The sequence below is a fragment of the Strix uralensis genome, chromosome 20, assembly GCF_047716275.1.
Source record: "Strix uralensis isolate ZFMK-TIS-50842 chromosome 20, bStrUra1, whole genome shotgun sequence".
NCBI lineage: Eukaryota > Metazoa > Chordata > Aves > Strigiformes > Strigidae > Strix > Strix uralensis.
In genome coordinates this window covers 8,271,773-8,290,665 of record NC_133991.1, presented here as the reverse complement: position 1 = coordinate 8,290,665, position 18,893 = coordinate 8,271,773, and the positions used below count along the sequence as shown (strand labels likewise).

The window sequence follows — 18,893 nt, the reverse complement described above, 5'->3', positions numbered from 1 at the left end:
CCTTCTCTATTTTCAGGTTAGTTTGTGCTTTGTGGTTTTTTTTCCTCTTTGACAATTTGAATCCATTTTATTCATTTTGCAGCTATGCTGTCATGCACTGCCTTTGAAAAGTGTTCCTCTTGTTTCATTACTTTCCCCTCAGCTATTTAAGGGTGTTTTCAGAGGAAGACCAACTCCTGACTAGTTGCTTGGCCTGGATTGAGGAACCTTGGGCATGCCCTGGCACAGTGTCCGCAGCCACCAGATGGCACATTGCAAGGGGATCTGTACATCCTGAATAGCAACCTGACGTCTGTTAGTATGATTAAAGGATAAATAATATTAAATGTTTCTTTAATACGAGAAAATGCACAGCATTGACAGTAGTGATTAAGTTCTATTAAGCAGTTGTTATTTTGGACACCAGGTGATTAGTACATTCAAACCACTTCATTTCCAGACTTTGGAACCTTGGTCATTACTAACTCAAATCATAAAGTTCAGTGAATCAAGTTGTAAATAGTTTTATTGGTTCCATGTCGGAAAAAAAATTGAGGGTTGCGAAATTCCTTGATGATTTAAAGTTACGTATTTCCTAAGTCCTTGTATTTCTATTTTCTGTTCTTTAGTTATTCACCATTGCAGAAATTTAAAATTCTGTTTCTGCCTTTGCAAACACTAAAACCAACATGCTAATTGAGAGCAAAGATTCTCTGTATTCCTAGAGCAAATACGCCAAATGGAGAGAGTTGGAGTTTTGCACTAAGATGCACAGTACTGCCAACAGGCCATAGTTATCTGAGGGAGGAATTGCCTCCAAGGGCGAGAGTGGAACTGCTCTTACAGCTTCTGGAGAAAGGTCCACGTTTAGATACATGCTGATGACTATTGAACAAAACACAGGACCTTCACGTTTCTGTTGTTTTGTATTTTGCTTTCTGAAAATATTTTTCATCGTTTTGAGAATTATTTTATGTCCATTATATGATAAGGCTTCCTTCAAAGCAGGTGTCCTTTCTTGGTTTGGGTTGGGTTTTTTTAAAGCTTAGGAATTAAATTGTAGGATCTAGATCTATTTCAAGGTTTCAGTGCTATACAACAAGGCTTCCTTAAAGTTCATTTTAATACCTTTTAAGTGACTGGGAGCAAATTTTTGGTTTCTCCAAACCAACTTGAGGATTAGAAAGACGTGCTGGCTTTATCCTGCTTTGGCTTTAAAATTGTCATGTGTTTTGTTAAGGCTGTTTATGATTTCAGTGCTTGATGAAGTGACCTTTGCATCACTTACATGCTGCTTTACAAAATTCTGTCAAGATGTTTATGATGAAGTGCCTTTCTCAGCTGCAAGCTATTTCCATTGTTGTGCTAGCCTGCTTAAAATTCATCTGGTTTTCTAGTGTGGTCATGTGTCGTAGAAATGTGTATGTTTACCAGGATAAGCCCTTCATGTTCTCTTCGGTGTACATGTATGTGCCTGTAGAACTTGTGTGTGTGTGCGTGTGTGTGTGTGCGTGTGCCTGGGCAAGGCAAGGCAAGACAGCACCATAACTCCAGGGAAAATGGAGGAGGTGACTGCGAGTCACCCACTTACTCACTGGCATATACTGTGGGAAACCTGTATTTTGTGGTTTTGTAGAGCACTTGCTTTTTGGAGAAGACAGGCAAGAAGGCAGACATCCCCTTCTCATTAACAAATTTATCACTTACAACTCTTATGTAAAACAAACTTAGTGTCAACTCAGAAATGAAGAGCTGCATTGGAAATCACACCTAACTCCAGCAGGTGCTGAGCTGGCAGTTTCACAGAAGATTGTGAAATTTGATCACACAATGGGAAATAGAGCCACTCCTTCAGGGCAATATCTGGAAACATAATGGGGAGCCACCCTTCAAAGGTGATCTGTGTAATAATGGGGCTTAGAAACACTTTCTACCTGCTTTGCTTAGAAAATTATGAACATTTTTAATAGTGTTACTGGTTTTTGCACAAGCACACTATATTTAGCTGTACCTCAACTAGTCCTGCGCTCAGACACACCCAAGGCAATAAACTGCCCAGCGTGTACTTGCTGCTACCATCACTTCAAGGTGGAAACTATTAATGAGATTTTCCGTTCTCTTTATGTCCTGGTATTATTGTCAGCTTTTCTTCTCTGTCTACAGATTACAGCTTTTCACCTGTCTTCTTCTGGAAGCTGAGCATTTGTATAGTCCTTGAGTAACTTTCTCTGCAGCCATCTTCTGGTAAGTCTCTAACCTTTATATACTCATACATGCTAATGAACATGGAACACCCAGCGTTATTGCATTGGCCCTATGACACTCTGTGCTACTTGATGTCTCTCTTCTTTCTTCTTGAGATTGCCATAAAGATTGCACCTGTGCTCCTGCATGTACTTAGGCACACCACAGCCTCTGAATAATGTAGACTAATAGAAAAGACTTCAAAGAATCATAACACAGTTTTAAAGGGCTGGAAGGAGAGGCTGATGGGAAATGTTATAAGAATTCAACGTTTCCTGCTTAGCTAAGCAGTAATTTAGAAGGACATGTAAACTGTGTGCAAGTATTTCAAAGAAAACAAAAAGAAAACAAAAGCTGTGCACACTGCCCTGATGCTGGAGACAAAGAGCAAAGAAGGGAGAGGCTGGCAGCAAATCATCTGCTTGAGTTTGTCATTTTTAGGTACTCAGACACAGGGTGAGCAGGGTAATGGAAATATTTAGACAGATTTGGATGTTATTTGGCAGAGGTGAATGCAAAGGGAGAGAAGGTGAGTTGTTCAGCAGTGACCTGAGCAAGTCATTATGTGAGTGAAATCAATTACCCAGGAGCTTATTAGCAAAAGAGAAAAAACGTCCATCCTTCTGTGCTGTGGCTATTCTGTTGGATCCCTATCACACATCAAATCAAAACACTAACTTTCAAAGCCGCTGAAGGGTTCATACCAGACTGTCCTTTCTGAGACAGTGATCTTCCAGAGCAACTGTTCTTGTCAGGCCAACGAAGCTAGCAGTGCAAGGGGAATCAGTGATCAGACACCAGAATTGTCTTGACAGTCGGAACTGGAAAGAAACTAGTGCAGGTCAGTGAATTCTAACATTTTATAAATCAAATGTACACTGCACTTTGTCCTTGTCTCCTAATAATTAGGATAGAGAAAGAAAGAAGGAAGATTTTGAAAAGCATGAGTACTATTTTAGAGTGAAACTCACATTCACACTCATTGAACCAGTATGGTTCAAGTGGGACTGCAGAAGCGCAACAGACTTTGTGCAAAACTTACACAGGCCACAACAGAACAAAGCATTTAGTACAAAGTTCAGGGGCACGTATTGTATAACTGATGTGTCCAAACCCAGCCTTGTTTATGGTACTAATTTGGCAAAGTGTCTTTGGGTATTTCAGTATCTCTGTCGGTTTGGTCATTAGGAGTCTATGTGCTACTGAATGTCACTTCCAGCAGAGCAGGGATTAAATATTTAACAGTATTAGGGCCTTTTGATAAGGAAGATCTTGGTTTTGAGATTCCAAGAAAATTGGATGCTTAATAATAAATTAATTATTAATTTAACGATAAGAGAAAATCAATTATGCAAACTTCTCTGATTGTTTCAAGGTAAGTAAGCACACGGACAAGCAGTTGACACATGGAAGACAGAAGTAGAGGCAGTGATATATAATAGGAAAAATCTCCGTAACACAGAGGTACATAAAAAAAATCTTTAATTCAATCATATATATTTTAGGACACAGGGATTCTCCCCTTCTCAAGAGAATATTGCTATTCTTATCATGACCTTGCAGGCTGTAATCTTACATAAATAACAATGCGACAGATGTTCTAGGAAAAAACACTCTTTTACATTCATAACAAGTGGACTGCAAATAAATATGTTTCAAAGTAATAGAATGGGCTGACAGTACGTGATTTGTCTGTAATCATCCAACACTTGCCTGGCCGTGAATGCCCACAGAGTATATAACAATCATGCACATTTTGAACACATACATGGAGGCCTGTATGCTCACATACAGGTGAATAGTCATATTCGTTGTGACAATACACAGATCTATGCACAAAATCAGGAATGTAGAGTCTTTCTCCTTCCTTTTATAGACACGCCTCTCTTCTTTCTCACTGCACATTTCAGACTTTACAGGTGGAGCCTGAAAAGCAGTGTAGCTGGCACTTGGGGAAAATCTACCCCTGCAGAGAAAGAAAATCTAAAGATACCCGGAACAGTTGAAAAGCCAAAGGTTACCATGTCTTACTGCTGGGGTAACAAAATTGCCTGCTGAACAGCACTGTCAGGCAATTTTATTGCTATTATCAGCTGAATGATTTTGCTTGCAGGAGGCTTGTCCTTTTCCACGGAACAGGCCTATCTCTTAGCCACTGCCTCTAGGCAAAACTTGTGTGGATGATAGTCTTGCTCTCATTGCAGTTCTGACAGAAAGAGTTATTGGTTCCCTTGCCTCTCCATATCACGGGCAGGCACCTGTCCTATTTGCCCAAGATGGGAAAGTTTGCAGTTGGAACAAAGATGAAGCCCACGTGTTGATTGCTAGAGTTATTGTCAGAACTCCTAGAATGTTGAGTAGAAACCCAGCTTTGGCCTAGAATTATAAAAGAGAAGTGTTATTAGTTGAACTGAGTACTTTTTTCCTTCCTTGCTGCTTAGGATTGTTTGTATGGTTAGATTTTCTCATTGGCCTTTTTTCACAACTTTGTCAGAACTTCATCAAATTACATTTAAGCTGTTTTTCTTCACAAATATAATTTGTATTAGGGGAAAATGAGTTTCCAATGGATAAAACTCTTAAACTAGAAGTCCTGAAATCCTTTTAATCCACTTATGTAGGACTTTATCTTCTGATCTGGCACCTGTCTCTAATGTTACTTTGGATTTCTTCTTGGATCAATTATAAATTAGAAAAGTTATCAAGAGACATGGCATCCTTGTCCATCTTTCCTTAACACAGTGAGAAACAGCATCAGGGCAGCCTAGCGAGATGTGCTAGGCTTTCCCCTAGTCCCTGCAGAAGGACTGACCAGATGATAGGACTCTGACATCCATATGATCTACATTTGGGCTTTTTGAACAGTTAGACTTTGCCATTTCTCATTGACAGCAAACTCTTGTTGGAATATCTTCAAGAGGCCTTGGCTGTTCTTTAAAGGCTCAATAGCATCTTTATAAGGCTCTGAGAATATATTAGAGTCAGTGTGATCCTTTATTAATTCACACATGTATGTTCTTTCCATTTGACGTAAGCTGAGTACAGTGACTTTTCTAACATTCTTCTGAGAAGAACCAATATTACAAAAAGGAAAGACTAAAACTAGTGATGAAAATTCTGAAAAGAATGTGCTTTTGCTCACCATATCTATAACCTTGAGTTGTCCATATGAGAAGACAATGGCATTAGGAGGAGTGGCCACTGGGAGCATGAATGCCAACGATGCAGAAAGTGTACAGGGCAGCATGACATAGAGTGGATTGAGGCAGATCGCTTCAGCCTGTGCAAGAAGGGAGAGCAAAGATCATGGTTTTGATATAAAAAAATGCATAGAAATCTTTTGGCAGAAGACTGTATTTGTCCATGTCAGAAACCTCGTTCTTTTACAAACACTGCAGCCACTCATGGCTTGGTTCTGCTTTAGAAACTTCTGGCCAACGTCTTTATGCAGTAAATGCAAGAATTGATTTTGTGGCCAGTGCTTTGTGTTCCTGATTGTGGAATCTGATCTCTGCTGCAGTATATTAATAATAATGGTTGTATTCAACTCTAAAACCAGGAAAAAATGTAAAGTGGCTTCAGACTGGTTAAGAACAAAATTAAATTATCAGAGGAAATGTGGTAGCCCAAGTTCTGAAGGTGAGCGGATCAGTTTAGGGGTTAGCTGGAGTCTGCGGCCTATGCAAAAAGATTTTGGTGGACCTTTCTCTAGTTTCTATCTGGAACCAGCTTTTCGTGCTGCAGAACTATGTCTACCCCAGCAACAAGAATCTCCCGTGGAAATGCGAAAGTCTGAATTGGGTCATAGAGCTTGACTAATGCTATCACCTTCAGAGACTTCTGGAAGGCCAGTGGTCGGAGTGAAATACAGTAATGGAATGTGGCAGGGAAGCAAAGGCTGCTGCTGTGGCTGTCTCTATGCAGAAAAAATAGGAAAAAACAAGTACAGCTGGCAGTGACCTCATGAGGTTGTTTAGGCCAGAAGGCAAAGTCTAATATGCCAATGAATTTAATCCCTTTACTTTTCAGCAGCAATGATTTTAGAAAGGTTGAACTAAGCACTGTGTGTGTGAATATATACGCATGCACATATATATGCATATATTTTAAGTCTTGTATTCCTGACTGGACACATGAACCAGTGCTTGGCTGTGTCAGCCAGTTAGTTTTTATAACTGAGCAGACGTATGCTTGGAGAAGAGTTGAAAGCTGTTCTTCTAAGAGTATTTGGAAATGCTGGGACTTACCATTGAAGCCAGAATAGGGAGAAAGAGGGTGGTGGTGGCCACGTTGCTGGTGCACTCAGTGAAAGTAGCAATGAGGAGACACAACAGGAGAGCGATAGCTGGGTGAGGGATTTGCTGCAGAGGAGTCAGTTTGCTACCTAACCATGCAGACAGACCGGATTCCTGTAACAGAGGAAAGGGGTCTGTAAAGACAGTAGGCTGGAGAAGAAATAGCCACATCACAGTCCAATTGCATTTCTCATAACAGTTCTGCCTTCCCTTCTTACAGGAGTTCTCGTACAAACTGCTTTCTGTAGAAAAACATGTAAGCTGCAATGCTCATAGACACGATAATTCGGAAGGTTAAATAAAAATAAATGTTCTTTCCCTTTCAAAGACTTTGAAAGAAGAAGATACTACATTTACAATACGTTATGGATAGCAAATAATTATTTCTCTGTTCAGGCCATTAGTTGTACATGGCCAATATTTGGGACTTTTTTTTGAATCTAGCAAAGAAAGATCTTTTAACTCACTTTCTAAAATACTTCCATATATCTTAGCAGATATTCTAGCGATTTGATGTAATTTCATCACATTGTCTGAGATCTTGATCAACTATCTGAACCTCTTCATACCTTTCATCCTTCTCAGTTACTGAAAAATGCCAGCATCTTCCCTGTCGTTCTGGGCTGTAGTTTGGGCATCATTATTATTCAGTTGTTCTTCTCAAGAGAACATATCCTAACTGTGCCTGTCTTGCTGCTTCATGCATTATGGTCTAACCTTCTTACTGCTTTTGCAAGAAACGTTCTTCTTCATGTCCTCCCTATTTCATATCTTGGTTACTTCAGCCTGTCTCTTCTGACACTGAAAAGTGCTATCTCACACGAGGGTTGGAATCTATCTTGAAAGGACTAGACTAATTCTCTGTCCTAGGGCAGGACTGGCTCTGCCTAAATTATTACTGATAGATGTTTTTCAAACTTGTTGTTAAAAATTTCTAGCCATGAAGTTTCCAAAAATCTCCCCAGATGATTTTTTCAAGTGCTTAACTATCTTTACAGTTGGAACATTTTCCTATTGCTTAACCTAAATCTCCTTTGCTGCAATTTAAGCCCTTTAGCACCATCAGAATATAAAAAGTATACTATCTTCCTTCCTGCAGCAGCTTTTATATATTTGATGACTTATTCTAGAATAAATTAATGTAACTTCTTGCATCTTTCCTTTTCCAAATATGTTTCTCAGAGATCTGAACAGCCTTACTACCTTCCTCTAAACTTTCTTCATATAGCCCACATGTTGCTGAAGACTGATATCCAAAACTGAATACATTACTGTTCTTGAGGACTTACTAGTCCCGAGTGGAAGGATTATATTTTACATGTCTTATTTCTGATGGTCCTACCTATAGTTTCTGGTTTGCTTTTTTCTCAGTAGCAATATAAGAATATTGACAAGAACAAGGTGTATGAGCAGCTTTAAAACGTTCAGTTGTTTCCACATCTTGCATTTGTGATACATGGTTATTTCTTCTTATTTCCCATATTGGGTTGCATCCTTGGTTTCTAGAAGCACTTTTCCAGGTCATTGCGATCTTTGAATTCTAAACTAGTATTTCCAGGCACTTGAAGACTTTTCCAATTTGTTACTGTCTATAGATTTAATAAATGTGTTGTCTGTTCCATCATCTAAGTCATTACTGAAGAATAATTTGTAGCACTGGACTCCTGGCAGATACCTGCAGAAGTACATCAGCACATCCTTCAGGCTGACAGCCAGACATTATTATCTGCTCCTGAAGGTTCTCTAGCTAGTTCTACATTTGTCTTCTAGTAGTTTAATTTAAATCATATTTCCATAAGTAGTTTGTCTGAAATAGTTTGGGGTCCCATCCTGGGCACATTATCTCCTCATGCTTGCCACATCAATTAAGTTTTATTTAATAGAACCTTTAATGTGTTGGGGTAGTTTCTTAATCATCCATTTTTCTAGAAACACAGTTAATCATGCTGCCTTGATTGGTAGTACCATCCCAGTATAGGCAACGATAAAGATTTGTTCTAATCACAGGACTCCTCCTGAGGATGGTGAAGTCTGTCCTACAGCCACCAGCTGAAGAAACGCGCTTTTGGTGCTACCAGCATGCCCTCTTGTGTTCTGGGAGAGCACGCCTGGAAAGGGAGATGGAAAACACCCAGGAAGACACAAATACCAGGTAAGCAGAGGAATGTTACCTCACTGCCTTTGGCTAAGGCAAAGCCACCTCCCAGCAGAAACACAATGTTCCATGGCATTTTCTGGTGAACTACTTTCCAGTCCAAGAGAGCCGGAGGTGCTCGGATCTTTGACTTGCCGCCTAAAATCAAAAAAGGTTTTGTAAGCCATATGACATCCTCCAAAGAAAGGAGGACTTGGTGGGAGGTGAGTTTAGCCTGACCATCAGGAAACACTTCTGCCAGCAAGATCAAGTAGACTGTGGAGTTATATCCTAAAGCAAATGATGAGAGCCTCATGAAAGATTTTTAAAAGTTGACTTGCAAAAATACTAATAAATGATCTGTAGCTGCTCCAAGAGGCATAGTAGAATACAGGTAAGAGTGAGTTAAAAGTATGGCAACATATCTGCAGTACTGTATGTGTTTCTGGTAAGCCATGTATTCTCCCCTGAAGACTCCAGCTTCAGAAGTTTTTACTTACATGTGCACACTATATATGTATAGTGCACTATATGTGTATACTAGTGCCTGGAACACCGCTGGGGTAAGTTTCCTCCTTAGTTCAATTAAAAGAAACAGAGAACTTTTATGAGATATATGCCTTGCCTAGCCTAAAGCATACAGCTGTAGCTATGCAGAAAGAGCAGTTTGAATTGAAATGTCATTTGTAAATCTAAAACTTCCTGTGTACCTATTCTGACAGTTGATTTTAGTTGCCTTCAGTAAACTTACCTGTTTGGTTTTTGTCTCTGTCATTGTTAGAAAAGTCAGAAGGGATGATGAACAACAGAACTGAAATGAAGATGGCGACTGTAGCATCAGTGACATAGCTGCAATAGATAGTCAGAGATTTAGTCTAGCCGTGTTTTAATTTTTATGAAATCTAGCCTACTTCATTTTTATTCAAAGTGAAGGGGGAAAAGTGGTGATACCTTGCACCATTTTTGTTGAAAAGAACTGTTGCCCAACCTGGTATGAAACCAGGGTCTCTTGTAAACCAGAGTAGTACCAGTAGTATGAAGAGGATCAAAACTGCTATTTCTGCAAATTTCATTGCACCCAGTTTCTTGCTCTCCTCCTTAATAATGTCATAGGCCCGTTGCTCCTTTGCCTTTGCAGAGGCATTTGCAGCACAACCAAAATTCTGCTGAAAACTAGAAGAAAACAGACAAGAAATATCAGAGAAATTTGCCACATATCCTCAGAGGTAAGAATCCCAATTTTATACTCATTCATATTGTCTTTTAGATATATATATATATTTATATATGCATATAGAAATTATATATATTATTGTCATGGCATCAGCAGCCATAGGTGTTGGATAGTAACTGCATTGTACTGCGTATTGCCAAGATGATCAAAGAGAAGCTTCCTGCCCCTAAAAGCTCGTGATCTAAACATAAATAGATGTGCTAGCTGGATACATGGGGAAATAGTGACAGTGTGACTGACAAGGCTATCTGATCACCAGGAAGTAAACAGTTGCCAAGGTTTTTAAAATGAGAGAAAAGGTGAACTTTAAAAGAGGAATTTGAAGACAAAAGTATCATTTCAGGTATTACAGCACTCTTTCGATTTAAAAGAATGGAGGTTGGGCATAAAACAAAAGTGACAGGCTAAGTATTAAACAGGTAGGTAATGCAAGCCGGTTGTGTGGGGTGATTAGCATCAGGAACTGGCACAATACTAATCCTCTAGGTCTGTAGCAACTCTCGTCACAAAGGTATTTACCAGCTATATGTAGAAATCAGTTTCGTGGTTTGAAGCACAACAATTTTTCAGGACATGAAAGCAATGCTGCAGAACAGGTTATATGCAGTTAAAACTTCCTATTTCCATGTAGAGAGTATGTTTAGCTGCGATTTGATCAGGTTCCTCGGGGAAAAAGTTGCAGTATTTTAACAGATCCTTAGTATGCTGGTCTGCTAGTCTCTGTTGTATGTGAGGACTTTGTCACTTGCTGTCTGACTTTCAAGCATAAGCTCATCAATAAAAGTATCACTTGTGTTACAGCATGTAATGAGTACTTGATAACATGCCTGTCATCTCTATTACAGCGTGTAAAGGGTACTTACTTAAAGCCCAAGTACAGTATCTGCAGCCAAATCCACGTCAAAACCAGTAACACGACCATGGTGGGGAAGGCAAAGGAGAACCAAGAGGCGAAGTTGATGATATGGCCATTTTTAGGAAAGAGCCTGTAACATGCAGATGGCTGTTAGCTTCCAAAATTCTGCACTCTCTTCTGAATTTATGTAATGAATCAGAAAAGTGGAGGTACTGTGAGGCCCACTAAGGAAGAGAAGATAACTTCCTGACAAAGTTACCAAATCGGTATTTTCCTTCTCTGTGTTGGCTGGAACAGAATGATGCAGTTTAGTGGGTAGGTAATCCCAAATTCAACCAGACTTACTCATCAACTTGTCCTTGCAGTACCAGATTTGGTGTTGTCCCAGTCAGAGTTGCAATCCCTCCAATACTGGCTGAGTAACAAATACAGAGAGACATTCCCTTGCAGAAATTCTTGTGTTTCTCCTCTAGCAGACTTTCATTTCTCTTTCTGTCTTCCTCGACTGTCAGGACATGACTACCACCTAGGTCCCAAGACAGGAACAAAAGAGTTAGAGGAGCTAAGTTGGGTAGAAAAAGATCTTGTGCCTGCCGTAATTCAGTATTTCAAGGCTAGGACACAATGGACTCAAAGCTGAAGGAGACAAATTTCCTCATTTTAAGGCTGGCGTTGTTAATTGTTTGACCTTCTGTGCTTTTTCACTGGTTGTCTTGATAAAGAGCAGTTTTTCAGAAGAAGAGGTTGAAACATGTGATAAAGTCCGAACATACTGCTGACGCTTCTTGGTGAACTCGGGCATTGTCTGAACTGCACGTGGAGGGCAAAGAGGCAGGAATTCAGGGAGGTGCAACAGTCAGAGGAGTTGGACTGAAGGGAACTCGTTCTGTACCAGAACCTGACTGAGATATACATTCAGAAACACCTGGGTCATGTCAAAGATGAGAAGGGCCAAGGCAGCTGGTAAAGAGATATTGTTGCATGATTGTATATTTTTGGATTAGAAAGATCATTTTAATCCCTAACCTTCTGGCATGAAATAGGCCAGAAATTTTCCCTTGGAAATTCCCTGTTATCCGATAAGTTACACAGTAGATAATAACTGAACTAACATAAATATATAGGGAAATATCAACCCTAATGTAAAGGCTTCAGCTAATGGAGAATTTATACATTTTGTTGTTTTATTGATTAGTTATCATCACTTCACATTTTCAATTTATTTCTAACTTCAGCCTAGTCAGTAGATCTTACTATGCTTTTGTCTGGTTCATGCAAGAGCCTCATAAATGCTGTCTGATACAGTCAGGATGCTTTGGGTACATTCTTCTTTTAGAATTCACTAGCAACTATAATTACAGTGAAGAAGGCATCAGGTCATCCTCCATTATCCCAAAGAGAAAAACACCCATAACCCACTCACCTTTTGCCTCTGTTTCTTTGGAGCTATCTGGTTTAGTTGGCTCTTCCTGCAGTTCAAAGGCTTTGTTGATGTTTTCAGATGCTTGCCCAGCTGTGCTAGACTCCATTTCTGACTTGTGGAACTGCTCCAACACCGCTTGTGCTATTGGGACCATCATGGCAGTGGTGGCAGTATTGCTGATCCACATCGACAGGAAGGCGGTCACCACCATGAAACCCATGAGAAGTCTGAAATGAAAAGGTTTGGAAAAGCCAGTTCAGAACTCGGCACTGCAGTGCCCTTTTTTGTTACGAAGCTTTGGTTACAAAAGCAGGGTTTGGAAAATGCTGGGCAATTCACAGCTAGCCCTTCCTCTTACCCTCATCTGCTTTGTGAATGACACAGGAAAAGTTAATGTAAATTTTTCTTTTTGCGATTTCAGCACATTGTGCTTTGACATTCGTATTACTCGGAAAGTAGAAGCTTGGAGCAAACAGTTTATCTAGTCAGTATCCTGCTTTTTCTGCATGCTTCTGGGGAAGACATACCACCTCAATAATACATTTTAATATATTATAATATATTTTGAAGAGGAATTGCAAGCTGAATTTGATCCCGAATGGCAATCAGTTTAAGCCATAAGGAAGATGATCTCTTCTTTTTGTAATTTTATCCCACCTCTATCATTTAAGATTCTCTTCTTACTCATATAAAATTCTAATCCTTGTTTCAGTATTACTATTTGTCTCAAAATTATTCTTCAGATGAGATGTAGATTATATATTAGATGAAAAGGGCTTTATTTTGTATGCATTTTTATTCTATTGCTTTGTAATTTCCTTCAGTATTCCCTCTTCTTATGATCTGAGACAAATTAAATAGGGTCATGTAGCCTCTGAACAGCTTAAAGTTCTAGTCTGGTAAACATGTGTTGTTTTCAAAACAAACATCCCCATATTTTCTCTTCTCTGTGCAATCAATATAACAGTTAGAGAGTATATGTTTTCTGTGTTTCAGCCATAGTCTTTCCTGATTGTCTAAAGCTGTGCTTCTGGCCAAGCCTAGCTTCTGGCCAAGCCTAGCAGCACCCCTGTCTTTTCAGTGTTGATTCTCTTGTTGCTATTTCTCCACCTAAAGTCATCTGGAATTCAAAAACGATGCACCAGGTTTGTAACACATCGAAGGATCCCCATTTGCAACTGATTTAATTGCTCAAGCACTAACTCACGTCAACTGTAGAAAAGCATTTGTAGGATATGCTTTGCAGATTCACATAGCAGACTACAGGCAACTCTGAGAAAGGAAGTAATGCCATAAAGTCCCTTATCGCACCGTGTTTTCACGTCTGTTACTCACAGGGCTGGTCTGACACCAGTGATAAGCAAGACCCGCAGAGCAACGCGCTTGTGCAGGTGCCAATTCTCAATAGCAATGGCCATCAGCAGTCCCCCAATAAAAAGCATATTGGTGTCCTTCAAGTACTCCCGGCAGACCTGTGACATGGAACAAGGGAGAGAAAATAGTGACAAGAAGCCAATGTTTAGAGAGAAGGCTCTTTCTGAGCGAGGATCTTGTCCCAAAGACATAGCACCCAGTAACTATGGATTGCGTCTAAACAGTGAATTTGCTTTGATTTCAGATTACCAGCTCCACCCAGAGTTCACTCTTGGCTCATGCAAGTTCTGTTGCATGGAGAGGACAGCCAATTCCCTGTGTAACAACAGTGCAATCTTCTCTTCTTTGCACCCCACTCTAGAAATCCCAGAATAAGAGAAGCTGACCAATAAATACGTAGGCAAAGAGGTACTTACTGTTGTGGAATCCATGATATTCATTAGTGGGAAGAGCAGGACAGGGAAGAGAGCTGTGACAGCCAACGGCAAGGCTTCCGTGCACCAGAACAGTGCCATCACTATGATAACATAACCACATTGGGCCTCCTGACAGAAGAAGAGTACGTGCAATCAGAACAGACTGTACATCTCACTTAGGCTTTGAGAAGGCAACAGCACATAAATGTATTCATTGCCTGATAAAGGGATTAGAGAAAAGGTTATTTTCTGTCTTTCTCTCCTGTCTATCCTCCTACCTATGCAGATCCTAATCAGATGACAAACTATTCAACAACCTTGTCAGAACTGTGAGGAAAAGGTGGGGGCCTCCAGTGGGGAACAATAAGAAACTTAGAAAAAGAAACGAATCGATGACTCTGAACCCTTCATGATAAGGGATTGGCAGTCCCTGCACAGACTGCTTGATTTTACTGATGGTGGTATTTTTGTTTTATATATTTCTGTCTTTGAGTTGCAGAAATAGTTACTGATTCAGTCAAGGTTTCTCCACCTTTTTCTCCACATGTTTCAGGACACGGCCCAGATGAACCCCAACTAATTTCAACAGCCTAGATTCCTCGTGATGTAAATACTTTTATCTATTTTTCACTGGATTTTAAGCTTAGTACTGACTTTGAAAGGCTGGGCAGGATCAGTTTCAGCTTCCACTGACTTTGTCTTGCTTCTTTGAAGAAAGTATGATCCCCTATTTCATGTTATTATTTTTCTGAGAAAACACTGATTTAATTCTGCTTTGGACACCGCTCCAGATTTTATATAAAAATATTTAAATCCGTCCTTATACACTAGAAAGATTCAAAATGTCGCAACAGATTTTCTTATGGCTGGGCTGATGAAGAAAGCAAGGAAAGGTAACGTAGCAGGTTACAGCATCTTCCTCATTTTGGAACTAGCACAGTAATGGGCGCCAAAAAATTCAAAAAGAAGAAAAAAGTGGTTGTGTGGTCTTGGATCAAGGATGTCCACTAAAATATACTGGACAGTATGAATGAAAATGTAATGATGCTTACTGAGGAAACAATGAAGAGCTGGAAATTGTAATGGCTAGATTGCAGAGGATTAAACCAAGGAGCTGGAATAATGGCTAGCAAGATCAAACTTGTGATGCTTTAGACCAGGCTCAGGACTTCTGAACATGGCATGGAAGTTACAGAGTTGGCAAAGGGAAAGGATGAACAGGGGAGCTGAGCGGTCTGAAGGAAAGAAGAAAGCAACAATCTAGGTGGTAAATTACCAAAGCAGCAGCGTTGGAGAAGTAAAGATGAAAGAGATTCATGAAGAGATGAAAAGATGCCTTTTTGAGCCTTGGTTTTGAATGAGAGCAGTTAGAACCTTAATTATGCATCCCATCAAGCACTGAAAGCAATTTTCCATTTTGATGATCCTTTTTCTCCTATTTTTGTTATTAAGAGATGCCAGTGAGTGCCTTTTGAGAGACCCTAGCAGGACTTTGGAGCATATATCACAGGCACAGTGCTATTCTCTTCCAGCCTGCTCTGAACAGGCTCTCTGTAAAAGCTGGAATAAGGCTTTTCACAATGTGTCCTCTGACAAAATCTTTAGCACTGTTTGCTCTCATTTGTAATAGTTTAGTATCCAGTGCTATGTCATTATAGGACAGGTTAATAGTTCAACAGAATAGAAAAATGTGAAATTCAATCCTGTAAGTTGTCTGCTTACAGCTCTGCATGCTGAGATACCAGCTTTTCCTGCTTAGCACTACCACGATGCACAATTCTAACACAAGAAATCTTCTTACAAATTGCAAAGGGAAAAGTCCAGGACATTTTAAATTCTTGTGTTGTAGCTGACTACATAGAAACCGGAGAGAGTAATTTTCAAAGAGGAATTGAACCAAGACTGACAAATCATTCCACAGGCAATCCCAAGGATTTATTGTATGGTAACAATGACTCTAGCAAGTAAGTTTGAACTCGTGGCCTCAGGACACACACACACACAAAAAATCTCTCTCCTTCTGGCTACTTAGAACTTTTCTTATCCGGATCTCGTTTAACATCAGTAACTCTTTTGCCTATGGAAAGTTAACTAGCAAAAAAGTACTTTTTCTGTTTTTCTTCTTAGTCAGCTTTTAAGTGATTGTTTAAACTATTTTATTTGCATAGCAATGGAATAGGAAGACATGCCCGACCAGTTACCACGTTTCACCTCAAGCCAGTGCCACTCTATCATTCTTTATTGCAATCGTCTGGTCATAACTCCAAAGTCTCTGATAACACTCAGAAAAAGTGCAGTGAGGAAGAAAGAGCTTTGGGACAGGCTGCACAAAAAGACAGGGGAGGGCTAGTGGAGTGAAGAATGAAGCTTGGCTTAGAAAGTGGGAGTCAGCAGGGATCAGGAGACAAGCAGGCAGGCAGAGACCAGAGGAAAGAGCTAGGACTTGACGTCCAAAGAGCAGTGACAGGAGAGGTAGGTTGAGGCTAGCTGTTTAACGATTCTGGGACTCTAATAAGAGACCTGAAGACCAGAGATCAGATCTGTCTGCATGAAGAGATTGAGAGTGCGAGAAATAAGCCAGAGTGAAGAAGCAGAATGCTGGCAGTCTGCCTGCTCATGGTGCTGTATTTAAGTGATCCATGGCTCAGAAATAGCTGCCCCAGTACTACAGGTCTTTGTAGTTAACTTTTTCTGAAGGAATCCTAAGCAAGGTGTCTTCCAAAACTTGACATTTTAAATTTTAAATCAGTTGGAAAAATTCTTACAGAAATATGCTAAAAACAGAGTGAAATACACATTATTTTATCCTTATGTATCAGAATTCTTTGTCCATCTGACCAGGAAAAATGCCTCATCTATCTGGCAATGACAACAAGAAAAACATTAAAATAAGATGTGGACTGGATACTTCTAGAAAATCAGAAGGGGGAATAAAACTGAACCTTGGGTTCACACGTATGAGCTTCAGCATAGAAAGTCCTTTGCTAAATCAGTTAGATGCAAAGCAGAAGTTACAAAATTGCGTGTCCCTGAGCATTCTTCTAGAACATGCAAGCACAGATGTATCTGTTCATCCATCTATGTCCTATTGCTTTGATATTCCCCCACTCTCAGTAGTCGAAGGGGTCTGCTCAGGAAAAAAAGATCTTCAAGCAATAAGTGAAGGAAATGCCTCTGAGAGAGAATCTGTGTGTTCCCTTCAGCTCTGTCACTTAAAAGGAACAACTCTAAGGAGAGATTTGGAGATTTGTCTCTCAAATTCAGTTTAAAAAGTTCTTACCTTGGTAGGAACAGCCAGAGGCAGAGGAAGAAACAAAAGGGGTACCAACACTATGATCAGGTATTTCCTGAAGGCCAGGATCATCTGCAAGAAGCCAGCCATGGTGCTGGAGCTAGCCCAGTGCTGAAAGGCCTGAGCTCTGCTGCTGGAGACTATATAAACATGCAGGAATATTAACCATTGACCTCAGGAGGTTGGGTGTTGTTTTTGGAACTGTAATCAGAGCAAGAAGGAAGAGAACAAAGAAGGGAGGGGACAGTAAAAGAGTGTCAGACCAGGGACTTTCTTAAGACAATCTTCCTGATAACTGATAAATCCTGGAGTGAATTAACTCCTTGTGGACCAAGTAGGTTTATTAAAAGCATCCTGAAATGACCTACACTATTTTTAAAGAATATTGATATTTTGGTCTTTAATAATGCCTGGTTTGAACAGGTACCATTATTCCTCCTACAAAAAAGAGAAACTCCTCCCTCTGTAATAGGTTGAAAATTGTTTTAAAAATATGTAGAGTACTGAAAAACACATCTGCATCTGTAATACTTAGAGATTAGAAACATCTGTGCCAAATGTCATATAAACATCATTGTATTCGCTGAGAAATTCTCTGGGTAGCAAAATCCACCAGAGCAGAGCTTCGGTCACCAGATGCCACATCAAGTCCCCATGCAGAAAGGGGCTTACAGGCCTCACCACCTGAGAGCAGGGACCCCCGTCTTTGTGTGGTCCAAGGACGACCCTCATGACAATTCCGTTTGCTTATACTCAAAGAGCAACAGGGGAAATGTTAAGGTCTGGTCAGAATTTGGTTCCTCCCAGGTTGGCAGCCCAGTATAAGAAAGGCTTAGGGCCAAAGAGGGAACCTGGTAACTCTTTCTGGCATAGCCTGCGATATCTCAGGGGATTGGGAAAGACTTGGCTACAGTCCATCACTTTGCAGACATTGGGTTATTTTTTTTTCACCTTTCTGATCTTTCAGGTTTATAGATTTCAGCTTTGGTAGCTTGCAGGGTGCATTGGGGGGAAAAAAAAAAAAAGAAAGAAAAGTGATAATGGGAAATTACTGGCAATTCTTGTTCCAGTTGCAAGAAGCTTCCAAAATACAAGCAGTGAATTATTTGGTTCTGTAAATACACAGGAACGGAACTAAAGTTTTTCATTCCACAGGGAGTGTCTTGTTAATGTCCCTCTGATGTCTTTATTTGGTAGATCATGCAAACGCAGACCTCAGATAACGATGATAACATTTCCATTTTATTGGTATAAATTGGCTCAGCTCTGTTTATAGCTTACTCAAGCAGAGAGAGAGAAAGAGAAGCACAGGCATTAGGGCATCTGATGTCAGCTCCACAAAGAGCTTCTGCTGTTTCTCTCGCTCAACCCTCTTCTGCCGGGACTTGCTTTCTTTCAATAACATGCTTATGATTGAAAAACAGTGGGGTGTCGGGTGCCAGAGCTGTAAACTCACAGCTCTCTTGCGAGCTTGATTTAGGCATATTGCTCACAAGAAACAGCATCGTGGTGCATAACTGCCGATCTTGAGCTTTAGCATTTCACCCTTGGTGCAAAAAAGAATGACAAAGAGCTTTCAAATGAATTATATCCCCCCACATTTTTGCATCCACTTAATGTTGAATTAGTGTCTGGAAAGGTGCAGT

General features: G+C 40.1%; 1 protein-coding gene across 1 annotated transcript; it reads right to left on the bottom strand.

The window, feature by feature from the left end:
- Positions 1-3,688: 3,688 nt before the first annotated feature.
- Positions 3,689-17,337, bottom strand: SLC13A2 (solute carrier family 13 member 2). Its single transcript, XM_074889877.1, has 12 exons — positions 17,236-17,337; positions 13,956-14,084; positions 13,501-13,637; positions 12,166-12,392; positions 11,088-11,268; positions 10,750-10,872; positions 9,604-9,825; positions 9,404-9,501; positions 8,690-8,811; positions 6,471-6,632; positions 5,366-5,503; positions 3,689-4,599 (listed from the first exon to the last, which is right to left on the bottom strand). Exons 1-12 carry the CDS (start codon positions 17,335-17,337, stop codon positions 4,468-4,470), a joined length of 1,773 nt encoding a protein of 590 aa, XP_074745978.1. The 3' UTR covers positions 3,689-4,467.
- Positions 17,338-18,893: the final 1,556 nt, after the last annotated feature.

Bases quoted from the DNA above. Each gene is read 5' to 3' on its own strand.
- SLC13A2 (XM_074889877.1), bottom strand. From the start codon at position 17,337: ATGGCTGGCTTCTTGCAGATGATCCTGGCCTTCAGGAAATACCTGATC. The intron at 11,269-12,165 runs GTGAGTGGGTTA...CTTGGGACCTAG, and splicing joins CAAAGAAACAGAGGCAAAAG to GTGGTAGTCATGTCCTGACA. The intron at 4,600-5,365 runs GTGAGCAAAAGC...TTATAATTCTAG, and splicing joins AACTCAAGGTTATAGATATG to GCCAAAGCTGGGTTTCTACT.